Source organism: Schistocerca americana, chromosome 4, assembly GCF_021461395.2.
Source record: "Schistocerca americana isolate TAMUIC-IGC-003095 chromosome 4, iqSchAmer2.1, whole genome shotgun sequence".
NCBI classification, from domain to species: domain Eukaryota; kingdom Metazoa; phylum Arthropoda; class Insecta; order Orthoptera; family Acrididae; genus Schistocerca; species Schistocerca americana.
The window spans coordinates 398,989,210-399,013,081 of record NC_060122.1 but is presented as its reverse complement, the minus strand read 5'-3'; the positions used below and the strand labels follow the sequence as shown (position 1 = coordinate 399,013,081).

Below are 23,872 nucleotides of genomic sequence, written 5' to 3'. Positions count from 1 at the left end.
AAATTTAGTAATGGATCTAACTTTATAACTGAACAGTAACTTTACACTGAAATGAGACAAGGCAGAATTAATTTTCTGAGCTGACATTTCCAACATCTGATGTAATTTCAGTTAATAAGAGCCTCAGATTTCACACCGAGTTATGTGAAGTCTATTTTATTTCTTTCCTTCGACAGAAGTCGCACCACCACATTAAAACCATGTTCTACCAGATACGATGTTGGGAATGAAATAAGAAACTTCTTAATCTCTCTCTGTACTGCAAGATACCGACAAGAGCTCTCTTTCTGCAACCAAAATTCCTGATAACACTTCTTAAATGTTTGTTTCAACTCAGAATCGTTTTGTGCAGCCATTAGTTCTTTCTCCATAACTCCCACTTTTCCAGTATCTGAAAACAGATGTGTCACCCAGTCTGGTAATTCCATCGAAAACGTATCCTTAAAACTTTCTGTCATTATTCATGCAACACATTCAAGCGATCGCAGTCAACTTAGAGATCATCAGCACGAATCTGATGCTAACTGAGATGTTTGTAAATCGGTATAACTCTCGAGAGCTTTGGTTTCTCTTGAACAAAACCAGCTCTGTAACAAATGTGTGGATAACAAATTTGGCTTTGATAAGAATGATTTCGTTACCTTGCAACTGGACATTAATTTCATTAAAGTTTGCAAACTGATATGACAGGTACACAACATCGTGTTTCATTGTTTTTAGTTCTTCACTGAGCCAAGAATTCTTTCTTTCAAGAAACTCTACAACAGTATCAAAGAGAGTAATTATGAAAGAGGTCATAAAACCTTCTAATACGGTTGCGTTTCAACACCCATTGAACTTCTTTATGAAGAAGCAGACGTTCAAATTGTCAACATTCTCAGCACAGAGCATCTGAAAAAGCCTATCACTGAGAACGTCGGATTTAATGTTTTCCATTGCATTGATGACAATCTGAAGTGAGTTACAGAAGCAGTCACTTAACGTTTTTCGTCACTAAATGTTGATGATGAACGACACAGCGTATTTTATTCCCATCCAGGACAAGTTTCTTCAAATAGCCAATAAATCTATTGTAACAGCCTACTACTGGCCATTCTACACCAGTTGCAAAAGTGGGATTTCCTTCTCTGTGAATAATCGTTCAACATTACCCTATACTGATTCTTCTCTAGTGCATGCGTTTAGCAGCCTTTCAAATAATAACTCCTGAACAATACTCTCATCCTTTGTACAACACACATAAGCTAAAAATAAATATTCATTCTCTGATAAAGTTGACTCCTCAAGTTGTGATGCAAAATGTGTCGTTCTTAGTACAGAGCATAATGTGTCATCCACGTTATCAGCCATTTCATCTATTTGCCTTTGCTTGGAACTGTTACTCAGTGAAATTATGTAAAACAGTTCACAAACGTCACCAACAGCTAGTGGAACAAGACCCTCACCTATAGTATGTGGTTATCGAGACTGACATAGACATCAGCGATAAAATGTTATATGCTGCAAGCAAGCCATCAGTATGTTGTTGTGAACGAGTGCAAAACGTGTATAAGAGAACAGGCCACTTATCAAATACACTTGACAGAGAATTAAAGAAGCTTAATTCCACATTCACCTTCTCAAGACGTGCGTTTCTCAAATGTTCAGTTATACTGGAAGACTTCATGGAGTCGTTAGAAAAGACTCCTTCACACATTAGAGACAATGGTAGCTGCTGGTTTGAAGTCACTGGTCCAGATTCATATTTCAGATACTCGAAGTTATATGGTAGCCATACGAATTGGGAATAATTCAGCGAATATGAACTTCTTAGTCCCAAGAAAGTTTAATATATTCGAACTGAGAATATGTTCAAGGTTCAAATGGTTCAAATGGCTCTGAGCACTATGCGACTTAACTTCTGAGGTCATCAGTCGCCTAGAACTTAAAACTAATTAAACCTAACTAACCTAAGGACATCACACACATCCATGCCCGAGGCAGGATTCGAACCTGCGACCGTAGCGGTCGCTCGGTTCCAGACTGTAGCGCCTAGAAGTGCACGGCCACTCCGGCCGGCATATGGTCAAGGATTCTGCAACAAACCGAAGTTAGGGATATTGGTCTGTGCTTTTCTTCAGTCACTTGGGACTTAGTGCTGGGTCAGAGATTCACGATAAATGCAGTCTAGATAATGGGCCAGTGCTATAGAGTACTCATTGTAAAGCTGAACTGAGATTCCATCCGGACCTGATGATTTATTTGCTTTCAAATCTTTCAGTTGTTTCTCTACGCTAGGGATGCTTATTACTATGTCGTCCATACGGGAATCTGTCCAATGGTCAAATGACGGTATGCTTGCACGATTCTCTGTCTGAACGAGTTCTTGAACATTAACTTTAAAACTTCGGCCCTCGTTTTGATATGTTCTTCTATCACACCAGACTGGTCAACAAGGAAATGAATGGAAGCCTTAGACCCCCTTAGCGAATTTACAAAGGACCATAATTTTCTTGAGTTCCCTGCCAGATCTTTTGGTAAGGTGTGACGGTGGTAGTTGTATGCCTCGCTCATAGATCTCTTCACAGATGCACGAATCTCAACAAAACTTCGCTTGTCGTTATTTGTGCATTCTCTTTTGAATCGAGAATGCGACAGTCTCTGCTTCGTCAGCATCTTCCGAATTTCGCTATTAAACCATGGTGGATTTTTCCATCCTTTATCCACTTACTAGGCCCATAATTCTCGAGACCACGATTTGCAGTCTATTTAAACTTTGCCTGTAATTCCTCTACTACCATCTTACTGTAACTGATGTTGTCAATTCACTGTCTTAATGAGATACTAACAATTGCGTATCTGCTACATCTAGCAGAAACACTCTCCTAGCCTTCTTAACTGATTTATTAACTTTCCTAATCATTATTGCTATAATGACATCATGACCGCTGATGCCCGTTTCTATACTGTCATTGTCGATAAGGTCCGGCCTATCTGTAGCTACAAGATCTAAGATATTTCCATTGCGTGTGGGCTGCCGAGCTAGTTGCTCAAGACAGTTTTCAGGAAAAGTGTTCAAAACATTTCGCATGACTGTCTGTCTGTACCGCCCACAATGAATCCGTAGACCCCACAGTCTATAATCGGAAGGTTAAATTCGCCTCCAACCAGCATTGCATAACCTAGGTATTTACGCACTACTGACCGTAGACTTTCTTGGAATGGCTCTAGAACTGTCACAGGGAAACGGGGTGGCCGGTGAAAACATCAAACAATTAATTTGGTTTCACCTATACCTGTTATACGTGAACAGCTAAGTTCACTGTCACACTCAACTTAGGCCTCAATAGAGGCAATATTTTTGACAACTGCAATGAACACTCCCTCTCCTACAGCCTCTAATCTGTCTTTCCGATATACTTTCCGTGATTCTCTAAATACCTCAGAGATTTCCAACTCGGATTGCAACCAGCTCTCGGTCCCAAGAATAATCTGAGCATGAGAACTTTCCTAGAGGGCAGTAAAATCGGGAACTTTATTACGAATACTTCGACAGTTTACTGATAAAATTTTGACAGTCGAAATGTCTTTATTCCAAACGCCGTCTGACTACCCTTACTTCATATCGACTGTCGAGTGTTCATCAGAGCACCTCAAACAACCATATACCCTAAAAAAAAAACTCATGTGCACTCCACAAGTATTCTGCTACTAGAGTAGTTGCTTCTTTTTTATACCGCAACTCCGACCTTTCAAGGGGAGTCCTACAGATCCCCACATGATAACACAGGTCTAGAAATCTGCTAACGAGACCGTCACAGAGTCTACGAAGCCTTTGGTTGAAACCCTCCATTCTGCTCCAAACCAAAGGACCCCAATCAACTCTAGAATTAATGCTACAAATTGCAAGCTCTGCTTGACCCCCACGAACGAGGCTAACAGTCTTCAACCCCTTCGCCAGCCACCTGTATAAACTGAAGACTGCCTCAGAACCATGCGACAGGTGTTGTTGGTCCCGATGTGTGCCACAACTTGCAGATGACTGCACCATGCAAGTTCCATAGCTGTAGGCAAGGCCACCCCACATCTCAGATGAGGCCCCCCTGCAGATATACCGAGTGCACGTAGGCTTTCTTTCCAGCCCTAACGGTATCTGCCTAAGGGGCTCCATAACACACCTAATGTTGGAGCCCCCGATAACTACTAAATCACTCCCCCTGAGTGCCTGCTTGGATCCTGCTGAAGGAATGGCCACATGTCCACTCATGTGGTGAATGGGCGAGGCCAGGTGGCCAGTGTCCACACTGGCCCTCCGCCTCAAGTGACATGAACACATTACTGCCTGCCACACACCTTGCTGTGAGGGCGGATCCATTACGTCCCATGTACTAGGAGGTGCCTCAGTAATTATACTAAAAGCAAATTCACAATTATCTCCAAGTAATGCTGGCACACACATAATTTCAACTCCACTGTGCATCTAACCACTGCCTTGATTGATATGCTAAGCACTTTCACCCAACAGTAACAGCCACTACTACAGAAAGAATTAGCAGCCAGCAGCAATTACTCTGGAATGCTGGTCTCGGCTTAACCAGCAGTAGTTGCTTTAATGTGAGGTACACTCTGTGATGAAAGAGACTGATAAGATTATGACCAAATTTCATCAATTTTTTTAGACAACATAGTTGTGTGGAGATAACAGCGATTAATTTACTTGTAATCAATTATTCAAAATGACAGTCACAATGGCATTATTTATTTTGGCGCCAACTGGTTTCAACCCATAATGGGGCCATCTTCAGGGCAGTTTACACCATTTGGTCGCTCGCTGGAGTCATCACTCTGCCTGTGCATGGTTGGTAACTACCAACCATGCACAGGCAGGGTGACAACTCCAGCATGCTGGTAACTACCAACCACGCACAGGCAGGGTGACAACTCCAGCATGTGACCAAATGGTGTAAATTGCCCTGAAGATGACCCCATCGCGGGTTGAAACCGGTTGGCGGCAAAATAAATAATGCGATTGTGACTGTCATTTTGAATAATTAAATTTCATCAAGAATTATAAATACTTTGAGGTGGGAGGATATAGGATCCTCACAAGGCCTCATCAAGGAACAGTATTCCTAATAGTGAATAATGTGCAATGTGTGGCTACTGGTCTAATAAAAAGGGCGTAATAAAAAGTGATTTGTATGAAGAGTTCATGTCACTCTTAATTGGAGGTGAGAATAGTGATTTCCTTGACAGACCAGGAAGATGTCTCATTTCAGTGTGATTTGGTAAAAAGAAATAAAACTTTAAAATAAAATACAATATAAAATAGTACATTTTTAATATTTAATGTTGATTACAAATTGACAAAACAAGTTTTCATTTCACCAATTCTTTGAAAATCTTGGACAAGTAATAATTGAAGGCTTGCTACTTTGCAATGATGTTTTAAGCTCCAGTTCAGCATCTGTTAAATTTTGGGTTGCAGATATCGCTACCCACATAACTCAATTACTGATTTGCATTCTGGTTTCACATGCAGAGATGCAAATGTCAAAGTTAAGGAATACGACATCCTTCATAGACATCACGTGACAAAAACTGAAAGTCATTCTTTATGGAAAGGACTGGCTTGTTTGCTTTGTGAATACACAGTTAACAGTAATAATTGTAATTTTTTGTCATTAGGCCATCATGGCTGTAGACAGATACAGCTTGGAACTTCTCTATATTTTATAACTCTATATGAAATGTGGTCAACAAGGAAGAAAGAGCAAGAGTGAAAAATGAGAAGGTACTGAGGTGAGTGGAAGATCAAAGCTAATTAATGAATGTAATAAAAAAGAAAAGAAACTTGATTCAACAGGTATTAATAAAGAAGGAAGAGCTTACAAAAACAGCCTTAGAGAGGTTTATGGTAGGAAATAGGTGGTGAGGGAGGAAGAGATTTCAAATCCTATATAATTTGATAGATGGCAGTATGTACAGCAAGTCAGCAACATTAAGAAGGAAACAGTGGATCACAGAAAATGGAAAGGACGTGCTAACATAACAGGAAACCAATGATAATGTTGATGATGATGAAACATGAACTTCTTATCATTTCATAAGTCAGTCATTAAAAATGGATTCACACTTGTCAGAGTGGAATGGCTTGAACAGAACATCAAGACATTGCACAGTGTGTTTCAAGTAGCAGCATTTTCACTGGCCATCGATGGAATTTTTTAACATTGACATAAATTTTTTTTGGAGGGTGGGGGAAGAGTGGCACTTTCTGGTAACATCAAAGCTCAGTTTGATCAAACCTCAGTGTCATTTGTTTGCATCAAAGCCTTGCTTTTTCCAATTGCTTCTCTAATCCATGCATAACATAAGTGCTGTTAGTGTCTTCAAGAACAATTGTTATTTTTCAATGTACACAGTGAATGATCCTATTTATTTTGCAGAATTTGGTGTTAAACTTGTTTTCCTTTGCTGTTGGCAACTGGTGTAACAAAAGCTGTCCTCAGATTGTATAATTTACTTCAATGTTTACATTTGGAATAATCGAGTGAGGGAATTTTGTGTCCAGGCAACAAATTATTCAATTAAAACTTTCAACATAGTAATTTCTTTTGTGTGTTTATGGTTATTCTGCTCTGTGCTAATAGTTACATTGGAAAATTTTTCTTTTCTGTGGGAAAGTAAGCACCAATAATTTGTGTGCATAAAAAATTTGACATGTGATACAAATTTTATTGTTTTATGCATCTGTTTGTTTTCTAATTTTTCCAAAAGACGTTCTCCTCAACCAGATGCATCACTACATTAAAATGGCCATTTGAATCACATGATAAGGCCATTGCAGAAGCAGAACTACTTAGATGAAGAGAGCATTTTGTTGCTTAACAGTTTAAACAGTGTAAACAAAGAGTTGTCATGTCATTTACCAAGGCAGCAGGTTCTTTTGTTTTTAGAAAATGTGGTTCATCTTCAAGGTGTTTTTCATCAATTCTTAAGTTTTATTTTACAAGAGCATATGATTATGTCAGTCATTTTTATACTGGTATTTGCTTGGCACATCCTAGAACAATAAGTAGTAGCAAAGTGTCTGGAACACCTGATTCCACAAGTGATGCAGTATGAGCATCTATGTCCACAGAATTCCATAGATTTAATGGCTAGTGAATGTATGAGTGTTTAAAGGAAAATTTATTTATGTAATTGAGTGCTCACATGAGATATCAATGGCCACTTTATTATCACTTCAAACTACAGTTTAGTTTGGCTCATGCAGTGAGAGTGCTGGAAGCTTTTTCTCATCGAAACAAAAATATATGTAAATGCCCTAATTACACTAGTCAACAAATTTCTGTGTTTCGTTTGTAAATCAGTGAAATGTCTTAATTCTAGACTGCTGAATTCACTGTTAAATCAGTTTGTAGCTATCATGTCACATTACCTAGATGTACAGAAGAACAAAAATACTACTGGTGAAAGAGTATTAAAACAAACAGGTAATACACATTCAGAATTTAAAACACAATACTATTTAGTATATACACATGGGCATTATGCCAAAGAAAGATCTATATTAGACCACAATATATTTTAAACTTTAATCTTCTTTTATCTTCGAAAAAACGTGACGATGATGCTTTTCTTTTCTTTGCTGTTTTATCACTCTGCTTAACAAGACACCAGCAGCCAGCTTTGCTGGAGTGTACCAGTGAGCCTGACAATGGCGTTCCATTCCACAAACGTCTCAGTGAAAGCTCTTACACTGAGCATTGCTTATGGTACCCAAATTTTCTGGAAAGAAATTTAGATGGGAATATAAAAAATGGATTTTAAGTGACACTCTATGCCCCATGTTCTTGTAGCTGTCCAACAGATCATCGGTTGTCCATAAAGCCCTTCACAATTGCTTTAAAAGAGACTGAAGTAGCTATTTCGACACATTTGGGACTGGTATCAAAGATTCGATCTTTCAGCTGTTTTCTCATTTGTGGTCCAACAAATATGCCTTCATTGAGCTTTGCATCATTCGATTTAGGAAACTTTTCTTTCAGGTTATTTAACGTTGAACCTCCTTTATCAATAGCTTCCATGAAGTTCTTCATGAGGCCCATCTTTAGATGAAAAGGAGCTAAAATGATTTTATTGGCTCAACCAATGGAGAGTTGCTCATGTTATTCTTTCCAGTAATATATCATTCATTTCCTTACATACATTCATTGACTATAGTGATTCTTGGTGTCACACTGCCCTGCATACACAAAAAACAGCAGTATTTTGTGAACTCATACTGCAAATTGGAAATTGGGAATTGGATTGGTCACATATTACAGACAGACTGATAAAACACGTTTGGAAGGTTATGTAGAAGGGAAAAGGAAGTGAGGAAGGGGGAGATATCAGATACTGGATGACCTGATGGACGGTACAACATACAGCAGCCTTAAGAAGGAAGCAATGGATCGCAGAAAATAGAGAGGCAAAGGACCTGCTAATACAGCAGGACTCCATATCTCTGAGGAATGTAACATCTTTTAAATCACAGGAATCATGGAATTTGTATGTGATTGACTAACAGCAAGGCCATTGTTCAAGGAGTTCCTTTCATATCTATTGCATAAACCCAAAGCACCAACTGGTATGTACTGCCAGTATGCAGTAGTACGGCTCTGAAACTGGTTTTACTGGAGTCAATAAATAGTGGCTACTCCTGTGGGTTACAATATACACTTAACTGCACCATCAAATCATTGATATCTCCGCACACATACACTGAATTCTGCATATGGACATACTGAGCAAAGGAAGTACCTCTTGATCCAAAACAGGAAATAGCTGTCGCTGGCGCTAGAAGGTTCCATTGTTGCTGTCTCGACCTCAAGCATTCAGCTCACTGTTTGAAAATCCTTAGATCACGAATCAAATTGTTTAGTTCCTTGTCATCAAAGAGCTGAGGGGGAGTATCTTGAGGAAGAGGACAGTACTCTTCTACATATTCAGCACCTTCTGATTCATTTGAAGCTGGATCTGATACTGTGGCTTCCAGGTTACAGACAGAAATGGGCAACCCACCAACTTGAAGCACAGGTAAATACATTTATGATATAGTTGGATATTTTATTTCATGTCTAGTTTTTCTGAATGCCTTAAAGTATTTATGAGGCATAAGTAACAGCCTGAAAAACAGTCTTTAGGCTCACACCACATCATTGGAACAGTGGATGGCATGGCTCGGCATTTTCTTTTCATTCATTCAGATAAAGTCATAGTACAGATTATGCAGGTGATATGAGATGCAAAATTTGTATCTTGATCACCAACAGGATAATCAAAAAACAGCTCATATGCCTCCTTAACTAAATCAGCGATTTGTTTTCTTTGAGATTTCAGGTGAATTTCTCACACATACATCAAACATAGTTGGGGTGGTTTAGACAAATATGTTTGCCAGTTCTCATTGTTATTAACTGTAAGTTTTAAACTCCACAACTTTCCGCTATCTCTCATAAGAAACGTCACCGAGGTAACAAAAACTGACAATATACTGTTGGACCTAGGTAAGTATGAAGAGAATTGCACCACACATCTTTTGACATGCTCTAGATCATAAAGCCTCTTTAATAGTAGGTATTACTTCGTCATCACATCAGTAAAGTTTACAATCTTTATCACACCTGCCATCTAATGACGGTTTGTAGATCTCCTAACATTCCAGTGTCAAAAATAAATAAGACCTGTAGACAAAACAAATATAAACAACAAAATGCAGAAAATAAACAATAAAGTACCTTAAAACACAAAAAATTTATATGCTAGAAACGTTTTATAGCTAAATCTGGATACTACATGCCAAAATACATACTAGTTGGTTCAAAATGGTTCAAATGGCTCTGAGCACTATGGGACTTAACTGCTATGGTCATCAGTCCCCTAGAACTTAGAACTAATTAAACCTAACTAACCTAAGGACATCACACACATCCATGCCCAAGGCAGGATTCGAACCTGCGACTGTAGCGGTCACGTGGTTCCAGACTGTAGCGCCTAGAACTGCTCGGCCACTTTGGCTGGCACATACTAATTGATATAGCATATGCCAGATGGAAAATGGCTGTTGAGCAGTGTTGTCTTTGAAAGAAAGTGAACTAGATTTGTGAAAAAGTACACTAGTTAATAGGTTGCAAGTCTGTTTTGTTCGTGAGACTGAAAGAAAGATTAAATTACACAAAGCACTGGCGTATTGCTTTGCTGAATATAAAAATCATAATTTAAGTGCATAATACATTTGTTGCTGAATTTCCTTTTTATTGATAATAGAACTAGACATATGCACACTAGTGACTGTAATCGTACATTAAAACCACAATGGAAATATATATTCCTGCTTGTGCAAAAGTATCAAATGAAACTGACACTAGTGTGTATAACGATCCTACTGTTCTTAGAAGGAGAAGAAATGAAAGAGAGAGACAAAGATGGCCTTTATCTGACATTAAGTGTAAAGACCCACTCCCAGGCAACAACTAGTCTGTGCAAATTTCTGCCCACATACAGACAGATTGTTGTATGTGAACAGCATATTTGCACAGATTTGTGATAACCTGGAAGTTAGACATGTGAGCAAAATTGCTCATATTTGTGGAAACCAGCCACATCTGTGAATACAAATTGTAGTGTTTGAATGGAAGAATTCTGCAAATCTGATGCACGAAATGTATTTGAGACACCTGTCTGATCAATCTTCTGTTTCTTGTCTGTGTGTGCACAGTGAATTTTAAGTTGGTAGATATGCTAGAGACTTCATCGCTGAAAATTTTAATGGAACTGCTCACTGTTCCTGTCTTCCTCTTATATTGTGGAATATGATACATTAAATTCATTATACAATCCAACGAAATCAAAATTGTACATATAAAAACCAAAATCATTCTCGTGCCTTTTTATAAACAGAACTGATATACAAAAACAACACTAGATCAATATGTAATCCAATGTCAAATTGTAATCATAATTTAAAATTGTTCTAATTATTTGTATTTACACAGTTTATTAGGTAACCATTTATAAAAGAATTATTTAACTGTGAAAGAAACACTTTAGATATAAAGATCGATATATCTCAGATCTGCAACTTTATGTATTATCTTCACAGTTGTTGATTTGTGCATATCAAATATTAATTATCAGTACGTTATGGAGTAGTATGATGGAAGTTGGTGTGTTATGGCATGGCATATTGTGAAGTATGTGTCATGAAAGTGTGGTGTTAAAGAATGGACACTGAGTTTGTGCCATTTTACTGAAATTTGAAATGAAAAAATTAAGAAGATGGATAAAATATCACCAAACAGTAGAGTCCTTGTTTGATAATAACCGACCTCATCAAGCCTACTAGATGACAATGATTAACGCAGACTTTAGTTTTCATAAGTACATGCAAATGAACAAAGACACTTGTCATCAATAAGAATAGCATGTTCCACTTACAGGAGCACCTTTATAATAAGCTTACTATTCAAAGAAAAACGAAGTTAATCAGAACTAGTAACATACTAGCAAGTAAAGTAGCACCACTAAAGCAGCACAACTCATTACTGTAGGTATCAGAACATAATGAATACTAAAGAATAACGCATGCTTTTTGTTCTTACACTTTTTTAACTTTCGTAGCCATTAATACACAAATGAAGACTGACTGCTACCACTTACAGAAAATAAATGACATTTCGTTCATTATTATTAGTTTTCATACGAAGATGCAAATGAACAAAGACACTTGCCATTAATAACAAGTAGCATGTTCTACTTATAGGAGCACCTTTATAATGAGCTTGCTAGTCAAATAAAAGCAAAGTTGATCAGAACTGGTAACATATTAACAAGTAAAGTAACACCACTAAAGCAACATGACTCATTACTGTAGGTATCAGAACATAATAAATACTAAAGAATAACATAAGCTTTTTGTAGTTACACTTTTTTAACTTTCATAGCCATTAATACACAAATGAAGACTGACTGCTACCTCTTACAGAAAATAAATAGCATTTCGTTCATTATTAACCTTGCTGTATACTAACTCACTCTGAATAATCATTCTATCTTTGCTGTGGAAAAAGTTTTATCACCTGCACCTTCATGAACAGGAGGCTTCCTTGAGGTGACTATTTCCTGAAAATACAATGAATACGATGGGAATACAAAAGAAACAGCTCTTTTCAAAGCCTCCTCAACTCTCCAGTTAAACTGATGTCAACTTCACAAACACAAATAATTTTTACAACTATAACAGATTTTATCATTAATGATGGATATCAACAGTTGTGGATGTCCCATCAAGAAAAACGAGTGTAGTATAACTATTTAGGCTTGTGCACAGTACAAATGCAAATATATATATAAGATGTTTCTACTTATGCATGCTCTGTGACATGTTCCCTTTCTTGTGTCTTACGTCTGATGTAGGAAAAATTACAGCCAAACATGATGCATTTATTGACTATCACTAAAGCTAACGTAATTATATCAGTTTATCCATATTTTTACGACTGTTTTATCAGTAGGGCTACATATACTGTGGTTTACACGATCTTTAGAACAGTAATTCTGCAGTGAGATCCAAGTACTGGCTTCAGTAACACCAATGATACTTTATAAGGTATTGCCAGTCTAGAAATATATCTCTGTATGTCATGTGAACACACCATATTTGCAGTGATTTTCGTGCACAGACATTTGTGCAGACGGATCATTGTGTGTGGACGGGCCTTCTTAAACTTTTCACTTTAGCGGTAATGCTTAACTGCAACAAGCCCACCCAACAATTTTTAAACAGTACTATCGTGTTACTCTGACTAACATGCGTCATTCTGTTGCTCACATTTTGAAAATAGTACATTTTGGTGGTGATATGATTGGAAGAATCTTATACTGTTTGTACTGTAAAATATTACAGCTAATAGTTCGACTTAAATTAAAACGAGGGGCAGTCTGGACGCGATGCAGACCAAACATAAACAATGAAATTTCGCATCAACAAGAGAGTATTTAAATACATTCCCAGTTAATGCAGTAATTTTAAGTACAGAGTGCAAATTTCATACAATATTTTGATGAAGAAAGTCTCGTCTTGGTTTCTACGAGATGACAGACTGCCATCCTCATCAAGCAAGGTGGCGTAGTGGTTAGCACACTGGACTCGCACTTCGAGAGGAGATGGGTGTCCAGCCACACTGATTCTGGTTTTCTGTGCTTTCCCTAAATCGCTTCAAGCAAATGCCAGGATGATTCCCTTGAAAGAGCATGGCCAATTTCCTTCCCTCCTCCAATGGGCCGATGAATTCACTGTTTGGTCCCCTCCCCCAAATCAGCCAACCAACCAACTGCCACACCCCTGGACTTCAGTCAGGGGCTCTTCTCAGCATAGTTAATACCATCTTCCTTCTTGGACATTACTTAGTACTTATAAAGGAAAAACAAAACAGGCAAGGCAAAAAGTTCTATTCATTGGCTTCTAAATAGTGTTTGACAGTGTTTGTATGTATATATTTTCACTATTAGAGAATGTTTTTAAAATTTGGGCCACAATTCTTTTATTGTTTCACTTTTCACCAATTAGTTCTTTTTAAATTACGTCTACTACGAAATTTGCTTTGGCCATTAGTCAATTTTTGAGGTCATGTGTCTTGAATTGACTTGACGTGCTGTGATGTGACGAACAGTGTGAATACACACTGTCGTGACGTGACGGTCCCTTGACGGCCAGTGTGAATTGACCTTAAGTCTGACTCTATAATCCAATGTTTTGTGTTACGGATAGTATCTTATAAATCCATATTTACCATTCAGCATGGGGCTAAGCAAAGAGACGTATTGTTGACATTACATGTAGTGTAACCATACGTCGTCTGCCGTTCCGTTCCGCTGACGTCCATTGCGTAGCGGATTCGATAGCCTGACTCGACGAGAAACTGACACATAGAAAGTCAAGGATGTTCTTAGCGGAGCTCTACCAATATCTTTGTTTGTACGTTGGCAGTACTGACGACATCAAAACAAGTAGTTTGGAGTACAGCTTTGTTTGAGACATGGGAGTAACGCTTTGTGAGGTGTGATGAGAGTCAGTGATGTCCGTTGTCAGGGTATACCATTTGCTGTTCAAGTGAAAATAGTATAAAAATTAACGTGGAAATGGAAGCGGAATACCAAGCAAAGTTGAGCCCAACGAAGACAGTGTCAGGTACACACGAATTACTAATGATTTGGAAGTTCGTAATGGGAGTTGATGACATTCGTCTTAAAAGTATTTGTCAGTTGTTTGTGATGATAATTGTGTACTTTAGAAAAAGCAATGTGAGATGTTATCAAGGCCGTCGGTAGTCGAATAAATAAAATGTTCGATTGCCTGGAATCAACTCTGGATATTATGTATTCACGGAATGTTCAATATGTTATGTTTGTTCGTTTCTCTAGCTGCACATAATGATAACGAGGATCCGTATCCCAGTTTATCAGATTACCATGATTATGAACCAAATTTGGAATTTGATGACACTGAATTGCAGCATGCAACAGTCACAAGTGGTAAGAGTGGCATTCAATGTTAAAAGTGCGCAGTACCTCCCGCCTCATCTTAACCCCCTAACCGCATGCTTCTTTCGTAATGTTGACCTAACACTCTAAAGTATAGGTATATAATTGCCAAGTTGTCAAAGAGTATTAAAAATGTATCTTGTTGCATCTGTCCTGTCAATGGAATCTTTCAACATTGAGCATGCATACTGATATTACCTCTGTCTCGCTTGCCTTTTTTACTCGTTCCCGTAACTAAACTGTAAACTATCGAAACTAAAACAGTGTCTACATTTACGTTGTTTGTAAGAGGATTTCTCAAAGCTATTTGATATCCTGTAGTTTCTTCCATGGCATGTTTATCATTAGCGGAAAAATCAAATGATTTCTTGTCCTTAGGATGCAGTTTCCTGTTTGTAAGAAACTTATCTAGCCTTACCACATTTTTTTAAAAAGTGCATTGTCTGTACATAGTAACATATCATACTCTAGGTATGAAAGTATCGATGTGTGAGCATCGTGCGTACTTGCAGGTGACATGTAAAATTGATTTTGTAACTTCTATTAACCATAAGACTGCATGTCCGATGATTGCATGTGTAGGCTAAATTTTTGTGTTATTATGGTGGTGGTGGTGGTGATGTTGATCTTAGTATACAGTGTTTGTTTACATTAAAGTAAACCTACATTTGTTTGTTTATTTAAGAGAGAGGTGCCATGCATGTCAGATGTGTGATACTATTTTATACAACTGTAAACCAGATGCAAACAATTTATCACAATATTTTTTTATTTGATTTGTTTTGTTGTATGGAACAACCATACACAGCTTAATAGATATAAACTTTGCTGGACATCTAGTTTCAGGCGACCACTATTAAGTTGACAAGATTCAGTACGTATAAACATTCAGTACGGTTATACATCATATCAGATCATTTGCAGGCATGATGAACTATCTCTACATCTACATTTATACTCTGCAAGCCACCCAACGGTGTGTGGCGGAGGGCACTTTACATGCCACTGTCATTACCTCCCTTTCCTGTTCCATTCGCGTATGATTTGCGGGAAGAATGACTGTCTGAAAGCCTCCGTGCTCTAATTTTACATTCGTGATCTCCTCGGGAGGTATAAGTAGGGTGAAGCAATATATTTGATACCTCATCCAGAAACGCACCCTCTCGAAACCTGGTGAGCAAGCTACACTGCGATGCAGAGCGCCTCTCTTGCAGAGTCTGCCACTTGAGTTTGTTAAACATCTCCGTAACGCTATCACGGTTACCAAATAACCCTATGACGAAACGCGCCGCTCTTCTTTGAATCTTCTCTATCTCCTCCGTCAACCCGATCTCACTGGTGTCTTAACACTTTATACCATAATCATCATTTGCAAATGGCTTATCAATCTTAATTGTCCACATAGACCTGTAGATTAAGACAACATGTGTAACCAATTGAACTGTTTGTTCTTGATAATGGTCATGTGACTGAAACCAGTTGTCTAGTAAAAATTGTATGAAGCACCTTGTGGTGACTCCAAAATAAACTTATTTGTTTCTTGAACTTCTTCAGCGCTGTTTATACAATTTACTACATTATAATAACACCTAATATGGCTTCACGACGACTGTGGTATTTGGTACTGAGAGTTAGAATCTCACAGCCAATAATTTCGTAATAAATGGTTTTCAGTGGTGTCTATTGGATAAATGATTCATGTCAGTAACCTGAGAAAAGGCCAACTTAGGAGAAGTATATGAGTAACCATAACATTTAGCAATTCAGGCGACATGAAAATGCCATTGTCTGCTGCTGAGACAAAAGTGCCATCATAACAAAATGGAAAAATTATCAAAGTTATGGGGAGGAACTAGTGAACAATATGCTGAACCAAGCCCATACTTATAAACAGAAACACTTGTAAAGTAAATGTGAAATGTGTGTTGAAATTATAGAAAATCAGGTAACTTGAAGGTGAAAGTATGATTAAATTAGGTGAATAAATGTAAGTGTTGTTGTTTATTTACCACACAAGTTATTAGATAGCAAAATCATGCTACCGTGAAGAAAAAGTTGCTACTTTCATTATGGCAGTACTGCCTGTGTGCGTACAGTGAGACTTGTTTTGAAGGTTTTTGCATCCAGGCATTAAGAAATTGACAAAACATTTTAGGATTTGTGTTGTAACTAGGATGCCCTGAGGTTGACTGGTCATTTTCCATTTGGCAGCAGAGGCTCCATTCTCTCAAAGACTGATAACCTTGAAAGAGATCTGACGCTAGCTAATAACTGGAACAAAGTATAGGCCCATAATTATACTTTAGAGTAATTAAGAAAATTGTACACTAGTGTTCTTAAACTAACAAAAATAGTTAATATTTGATTGATTTCAAACAAATAATATTCACATCTATTATGCCCAAGAAATTATGGAACAGTAACACGTTTGGCAGTATGTATCCATTAGAATATTTTTATAATCAGTTTGGCCTCAGTAAAGTCATGTGCCAAGTTAGTTACATCCCCACTTTTGTTTACATTGGTGCTGTAGTTGAAATGCCACTTTTAGTCCTATAAGTGATTTCTGATGGAATTGATATTCTTGAGTCTTCAGCTGATAAAATTGGTTATTCACCACCAATTTCCCAAGTACTGTGGCATGAGTTTCACTATCAGAAAATTCTTTCGTTTATTGTAAATTGTCTTAAAACCTAGAGATTTGTCTGTTTTCAAATCAGTAAAATCGTTGCTGACAGAATGTATTGCCATAAACTTATTTCATTTGTAAATGAGCATTATTTATTGCTTGTGTCAATCATCATTGTCATTATGGGACTTCCAAAATGTCCTCAACTTCAACACTATGTTGGAAATGTTGACAGCCTTGTTTTGGCATGTGAAAATACTCACCATGTATTCGTCCAAGTTCAAGTGAAGGGGATTTATGCCTCCAAAGAAATCCACAGTGCATGTCGGTTCAGAAAAACGTATATGTTATTTTGACTCGGTTTGCATGTAAATGACTGACATGTTATTTTGACTTGGTTAGCATGTAACTTAAATGCCTGACTAATGAAACTGTAGGTGACAAGCTTAGTGCAGCCACTGTACATTCAACACCAGGAAAGTGCACCATTGCTCTAAGTTGGGTTCACAGTTGATAGTATTTGAATTTTAAATACCATTGGGCAGCATTAATTTTACATGCTGTGGCTTCTGCTGCATACATAATTTACTGATGACATATTGGAAAATTTTTGGTACTACTGCTTCATCCAGAAATAGAGAATATCTTGCTGATGTTGGATAAAGCTCCCCACTATACAAATGGATAATGTATGGCACCAGCACACATATAGAACCAAAAATCTCAGCTTTATCTGCTTTGCACGTGGAAGTCTCTCTCATTGTGTTGGCTTGTAGAAGGGCCTGTTAAAGATCTTTCCATACTTTCACTCAGTGCTGTGTTATTACATAATATTCAGGGGCAAAGCAGCATTGCTGAAAAGAAAAAAATGAATAAATAAATAAAAAGAAAGACAACCAGAAGAAATGGTTGAATGTTATTGTAACTCTGTACACATTCATCACATTCATGCCATTGATAGGTATGTAAATGATTGGATTGTAGGTATCTGCAGAGGGTGTTAGTTTTGGTTGTTTTTAATGTTGTTACCAGCCCTGGTTGGGCTTGGAAGGAGCTTGAACTATGTGAAGGACACAGATATGCTGCACCCTTGTCAGATGGCATTATCAGTGCCTGACAAAGTTTGAAAGGGATCTGATTTTGGGTGTTCATTTGGCTGGCAGGTCAAATCATGCAATGCTCAGATTTGCAGGGCATTCAGATGTGACTTTAGTGCAATATTGGACTGTGTGGGAATAGAATGACAGGATTATACGTATCAACAAGGTTCCAGTCGATCAGGTCTGACCACCACAAGGAAGCACTGGAACATTGTGCACCAAGCACATTGTAACCCCTTCACATCTGCACCTACCATCAGAGAACTGGTAATGGATTCCCTGCACCATTTTGCGTCATCCTGCACCATTGGTTGGAGACTAGCTGCAGCCAGACTAGGAAATGATTGTCCCATATTTAGGTTGTCATTAACTTTACAACACAAACAGCTGTGTTTGGAATGGAGCCATCACCAGAAGTAGGGACTGCTGTTAAATTGTGCCACATTATGATCAGTGATGATTCAAGGTTCTCCACTACCCTGGATGACCACCTTGTTGGCAAGTACAGTGCCAATATGGGGAGAGACCCATTCTTCACCAGCTTGCCTTGGGAGTTATTGCAACAACTTTATAATACCCTTCTCAGCCTAATCAGAGCATCCATCGAGGCCAGAAGGGCTGCAGAATCGTACTGATAAGTGGGCTTCATGTTGCAGTTGTTCAGACAGCACCACATATCTTCTCAATTTGTAAAGTTTCATTTTGCTTTCTCCACCCCTTCTGGGTGCTTCACTTACTTTGTCAAGCAGTATATTTATGTTATTGTGCATTAAGAACGTTATATGACTTTGGCAACTGGGCATGCTGCATAAGTGTTTTCAAAGACCTAGGTATAAACGTGTGCCAACACATTTATTCCAGTATGGTTTTTGCAGTTAATAACAAGAGTTATTAGGAAAAACAAAGCTTCCATTCTACAGGTCAGAGTGTGGAATGCTAGATACCTTAATCGGATGGGTAGGGTAGAGAATGTAAAAAGAGTAATAGGGTTGAAGTTAGATGCTGTGTATATTAATGAAGTGCAGTGACAGGAAGAACAGGGTTTCTAGTCAGCTAAGTTCAGGGTATCAACACAAAATCAAATAACCGTAATGCAAGGGCAAATATAATAATAAGATAATAGGAATACAGATAATCTACTATGAACAGCATAATGAACACATTATCATAGCCGAGATAGACACTAAGCCAACACCCACTGTGGTTGTACCAGTTTATATAGCAACTAGGTCAGTATATGACAGAGGGGTTGAAAGAATGTATGATGAAATAAAATAAATTACTCAGATAGTTATGGGATAGAAAAATTTTAATTGTGATGGGGGACTGGGTTTTGGTAATAAAATAAATAAATAAATAAAAAAACAAAGAGACGGAATGATAGTAGAAGAATGTGGACAGAGAGAAAGTAATGGCAGAGGAAGCTATGAGGTAGAATTTTGCACTGAGCATGATTTAATCATCACTAACACTGGTTTAAGAATCGTGAAATGAAGGGTGTATATGTGGAAGAGATCTGGAGACACTGGAAGCTTTCATATTGATTGTATAATGGTATGGTAGAGATTTCAAAACCAGATTTAAATTGTAAGACTTTTCAGGACTGATGTGGACTCTGGTCATAATTTATTGGTTCAGTGGATTGACACTGAAGAAATTGAAAAAAAGGTAGGAAATTAAGGAGATGAAAACTGGATTAATTGAAGGAACCAGAGGTTGTTGAAAGTTTGAGAGGGAGCATCAGGCAACATTTGACTGAAATAATAGAAAGGAATGGAGCAGACGGTGATTGGCTACCGTTGAGAGCTAAAATAGTTAAGGCAGCAAAGGATCACATGGGTGAAAGGGCAAACACCACTAGAAATCCCTGGGTAACACATAAGTTATTGAACTTAATTGATGAAAGAAGAAAATATAAAAATGCAGCAAGTGAAGTAGGTGAAAGAGAATACAGACATTCAGAAAACTGAGTGTCAGAAAGTGCAAAATAGCTAAGCAGGAATGATTAGAGAATAAATGAAGGGCTGTAGAAGTATGCATAACTAGGAGAAACATAGATGCTGCATATAGGAAAATTAGAGAGACCTTCGCAAAAAAGCAAAACAACTACATGAATATTAAGAGTTCATATTGAAAGCCAGTACTAAGCTAAGAAGTGAAAGGAGGAAGGAATATATAGAAGGTCTCCACAAGGGAAATGAACTACAGGATAAAAGGAGAAGAGAATAAAGATGAGATTGGAGATAAAATACTGTGATCAGAATTTTAATGATTCACAGTTGCAAAATATATACAATTTTTTTTATTTTATTTTTTTTTTTTTTTTTTTAAACATGGGAGGCAATGCTGCCCTTAAGAGTTGATCTAGAAGATAGTTTGAAGAAAGGCAAAGTGAAATACTTCCACAATAGAGGCAGGCAACCATTCAGATTTGGCACAGCTTTGAAATATAGAAAATTCCTCATCAGGCTGAAGCTATGGAATGAAGTGTACAAGAAATTAATGGGAGAAAATATACACAATTGTACATCTAAGTATTCCAATATACAGAAATTCCAAAAAGTATCGTACTTGCATAAAAATCAAAATTTAGTGTAAAGTAAGCACATAAACTTAGTATAATACAATTCTCATCTCATGTAGTCATATTTGTCAGTACCATCTATCCATTAGAACCAGTGCCGAATTGAGTGTGCTCCCCTGCGGGTCTGGGGGTTAGAATAGGCCCAAGGTATTCCAGCTTGTCATAAGAGGTGACTAAAAGGAATCTCACACTTTTTGGCTCTAAGAATTCAGGTAGGCCTACCATTCTATGGTTTGACATGCCACTTTCAAAATTCTACATAAGTGCTGGCCATATAGGGAAGGATGCTTTACGTGGTGCATGAGTGCCCTTAGACTCGATCTCCTGAGTCTCTTGTCATGGCTTTGCGTCTCAACCTGCGATTCAACTATTTGGACGAGGACACTTTCTGGGGTATGTCATCTTCTTCCATTGTCTCCTGTCCTTGATTGCCCCCATGACAATATTGGATTTCTCTGCACCCAATATCCAGCACGGTAGCCAGCCTATTGTGGTGAGGCCATCATGTACCCATTTGGTGGTAGTCCCCTGACAACACACGGATTGCACTGCTGATATCTGAGCTGTAAACTCCCCATGTATGCCAAGGAGTAGATGCCTGTCTTCCTGGGGCATCAGGACTCCTGGAAACGGTCATCATGCCAGTTGGCCTTTGCTGTGGCTGGGTGGCACCCGTGTCGAGAGCCCCTGATCGGAGTGGGTGGCATCAGGGTGGATAACTCACAATGAAGCAGACTAAGTCATCTCTTGCTGGTGACCATACGGCACCAGCAGTCTCTAAGAAGGGAAAGTTAGAATATAATCCCGACAGGTATGACCCTAATTCATCTCCCCCCCCCCCTCCCCTTGCCACACTATGGGAGGAACGTAGAGCTACAGCCATATTCACCTCAGTTTTTAGTTTGTAGCAGAACCGATGGGGACTCTTTTCTACCTAAGAAGCCTCAATTTTTCGTTGAACACTTTGATGATAATTTTGGAGAAGTGACGGCACTGTCAAAGATGCAAAACAGTGCAGTCTTAGTTCAGACGGCATCCCCAGCCCAATTCCGAGCATTACTCACCTGTGACAAGCTGAGTGATATTCCTGTTTCCGTCACTCCTCATAAAAGCCTCAACATGATCCGTCAAGGGGATTATTTCCCATTGTGACCTCCTCTTGCAGTCTGACGAAGAGCTCTGCACCAATTTAGAATTTGGGGGGGGGGGGGGGGCGTTTCATTTCATTCACTGCTTGAAAAGGTCAAGGTGATGGTTTACTGCTGTGACGTTAAACCATATATCCCTCCCCCTATGCGGGGCTTTAAGTGCTGGAAATTCGGGCATGTCTTCCCACGGCAATTCCAGTGCCACATGTCGAGACTCCGGACGTCCACTGCACCCAGGTACTCCATGTATGCCACCTCCCACTTGCATCAACTGTGGAGAGCACCACTCCCCTGCTCACCAGACTGCCCAGTACTCCAAATGGAGCAGAAAATCATGGAGTCAAAGACCCTGGACTGGTTGACTTACACAGAGGCTAAACGTAAATTCGAAAGATAGCACCCCATTCAGTTGACATGACATATGCTGCAGCTACATCACCATCGTCGTCCCAAGTGCCTGTGATTCCTCACTCTGTGCCACAAAGTCGGTCCTCTGGGTCACCAGAATACATCTGCACCCTAGGTGGTTGGAGGCAAACCTCCCTCTGTTGCTCCCAAAGCACCTAATTTGGGAACAAACACCCCCCCCCCCCCCCAAACGCAGGGGACAGCGGTCCCCTCCCCCCTGCCAGAGAAGCAACAGCCTCTTCCAGCTCCTCTCGTGTGGAACGGGTCCCTTGGGGCCCTGTCTCCCACGGTCTCCACTAGTGCCACGGCGGACACTCGCTAGTGTCTCAAGGAGCCAAAAGCTGCTTCACGGTCTTCCTCCGTGCTAGAAGCTGCTTTAGAGAAATCTTCCCAGCAAGCCCCTAAAGAGAAGCGAGAGAGCAAACAAACTAAGTAGTAGTCTGCTAAGAAACAAGACCCTCTGGTGGCCCCCAACACAACCACTCCCTATCAATTCTGCATCTGAGGATGCAGTGGAGATCTTATTATCTCCTGCAGACCTGGATCTCACTGATGACTCACCCACCATAGAAGTAGGCTACAAATACTCAGTTAGAGGCAGCAGCTCACCCTGAGGCATAGCCTGCCTCTTTGTGCGCATCATGCCTTCCCAGACTCACCGTAACATCATCCTCCAGTGGAATTGTGGCTCTGCATTGGCCTCCAGGAAACCTGGTTCCTGGCAATGCAGACCCCTGCCCTCTGTGGCTATAAGGGATATTACAGGATCTGTAGCAACAATAATAGCCAGTTGGAGTTTGCATCTATGTCCTGAACTCAGTATGTAGTGAACCTGTGTCACTTCAAACCCCTCTTGAAGCTGTGGGTGTCAGGATAAGGATGACACAGGAAATAACTGTCTGCAATGTATATCTTCCTCCAAATGGTGCAGTACCCCTGAATGTATTGGCTGCACTGATTGATCAACTCCCTAAATCTTTCCTACTTTTGGGAGATTTTAACGCTCATAACCCCTTGTGGGGTGGCACAGTTCTTACTAGCCGAGGCAAAGATGTCGAAAATTTATTGTCACAATTCGACCTCTGCCTCGTATATACTGGGCCCGCCATACATATCAGTGTGCCACATGGCACATATTCGGCCATTGATCTCTCAGTTTGCAGTCCTGGCCTTCTCCCATCTATCCACTGGAGAGCACATGACGACCTTTGTGGTAGTCACCACTTCCCCATCTTCCTGTCACTGCCATAGTGTCAGGCCCACGCATGCCTGCCCATATGGGCTTTAAACAAGGCAGACTGGGAAGCCTTCACCTCTGTTGTCACCATTGAATCTCCCCCACATAGTAACATCGATGTGGTGGTTAGCAGATAACTACAACGATCATTTCTGTGGCGGAAAATGCGATCCCTTGTTCTTTAGGGTGCCCCTG

General features: G+C 39.2%; 1 protein-coding gene across 1 annotated transcript in view; it reads left to right on the top strand.

Moving 5' to 3' along the window:
* Positions 1 to 14,073: 14,073 nt before the first annotated feature.
* The window catches only part of LOC124613097 (rho GTPase-activating protein 1-like), a 96,057-nt gene continuing 86,258 nt past the window's right edge, over positions 14,074 to 23,872 (top strand). Inside the window, exons 1-2 of the mRNA XM_047141691.1 lie at positions 14,074 to 14,218; positions 14,452 to 14,562. Of these exons, the coding sequence (XP_046997647.1) occupies positions 14,170 to 14,218; positions 14,452 to 14,562 (160 nt within the window). The 5' untranslated portion in view covers positions 14,074 to 14,169. The remainder of the gene's footprint in view (positions 14,219 to 14,451; positions 14,563 to 23,872) is intronic.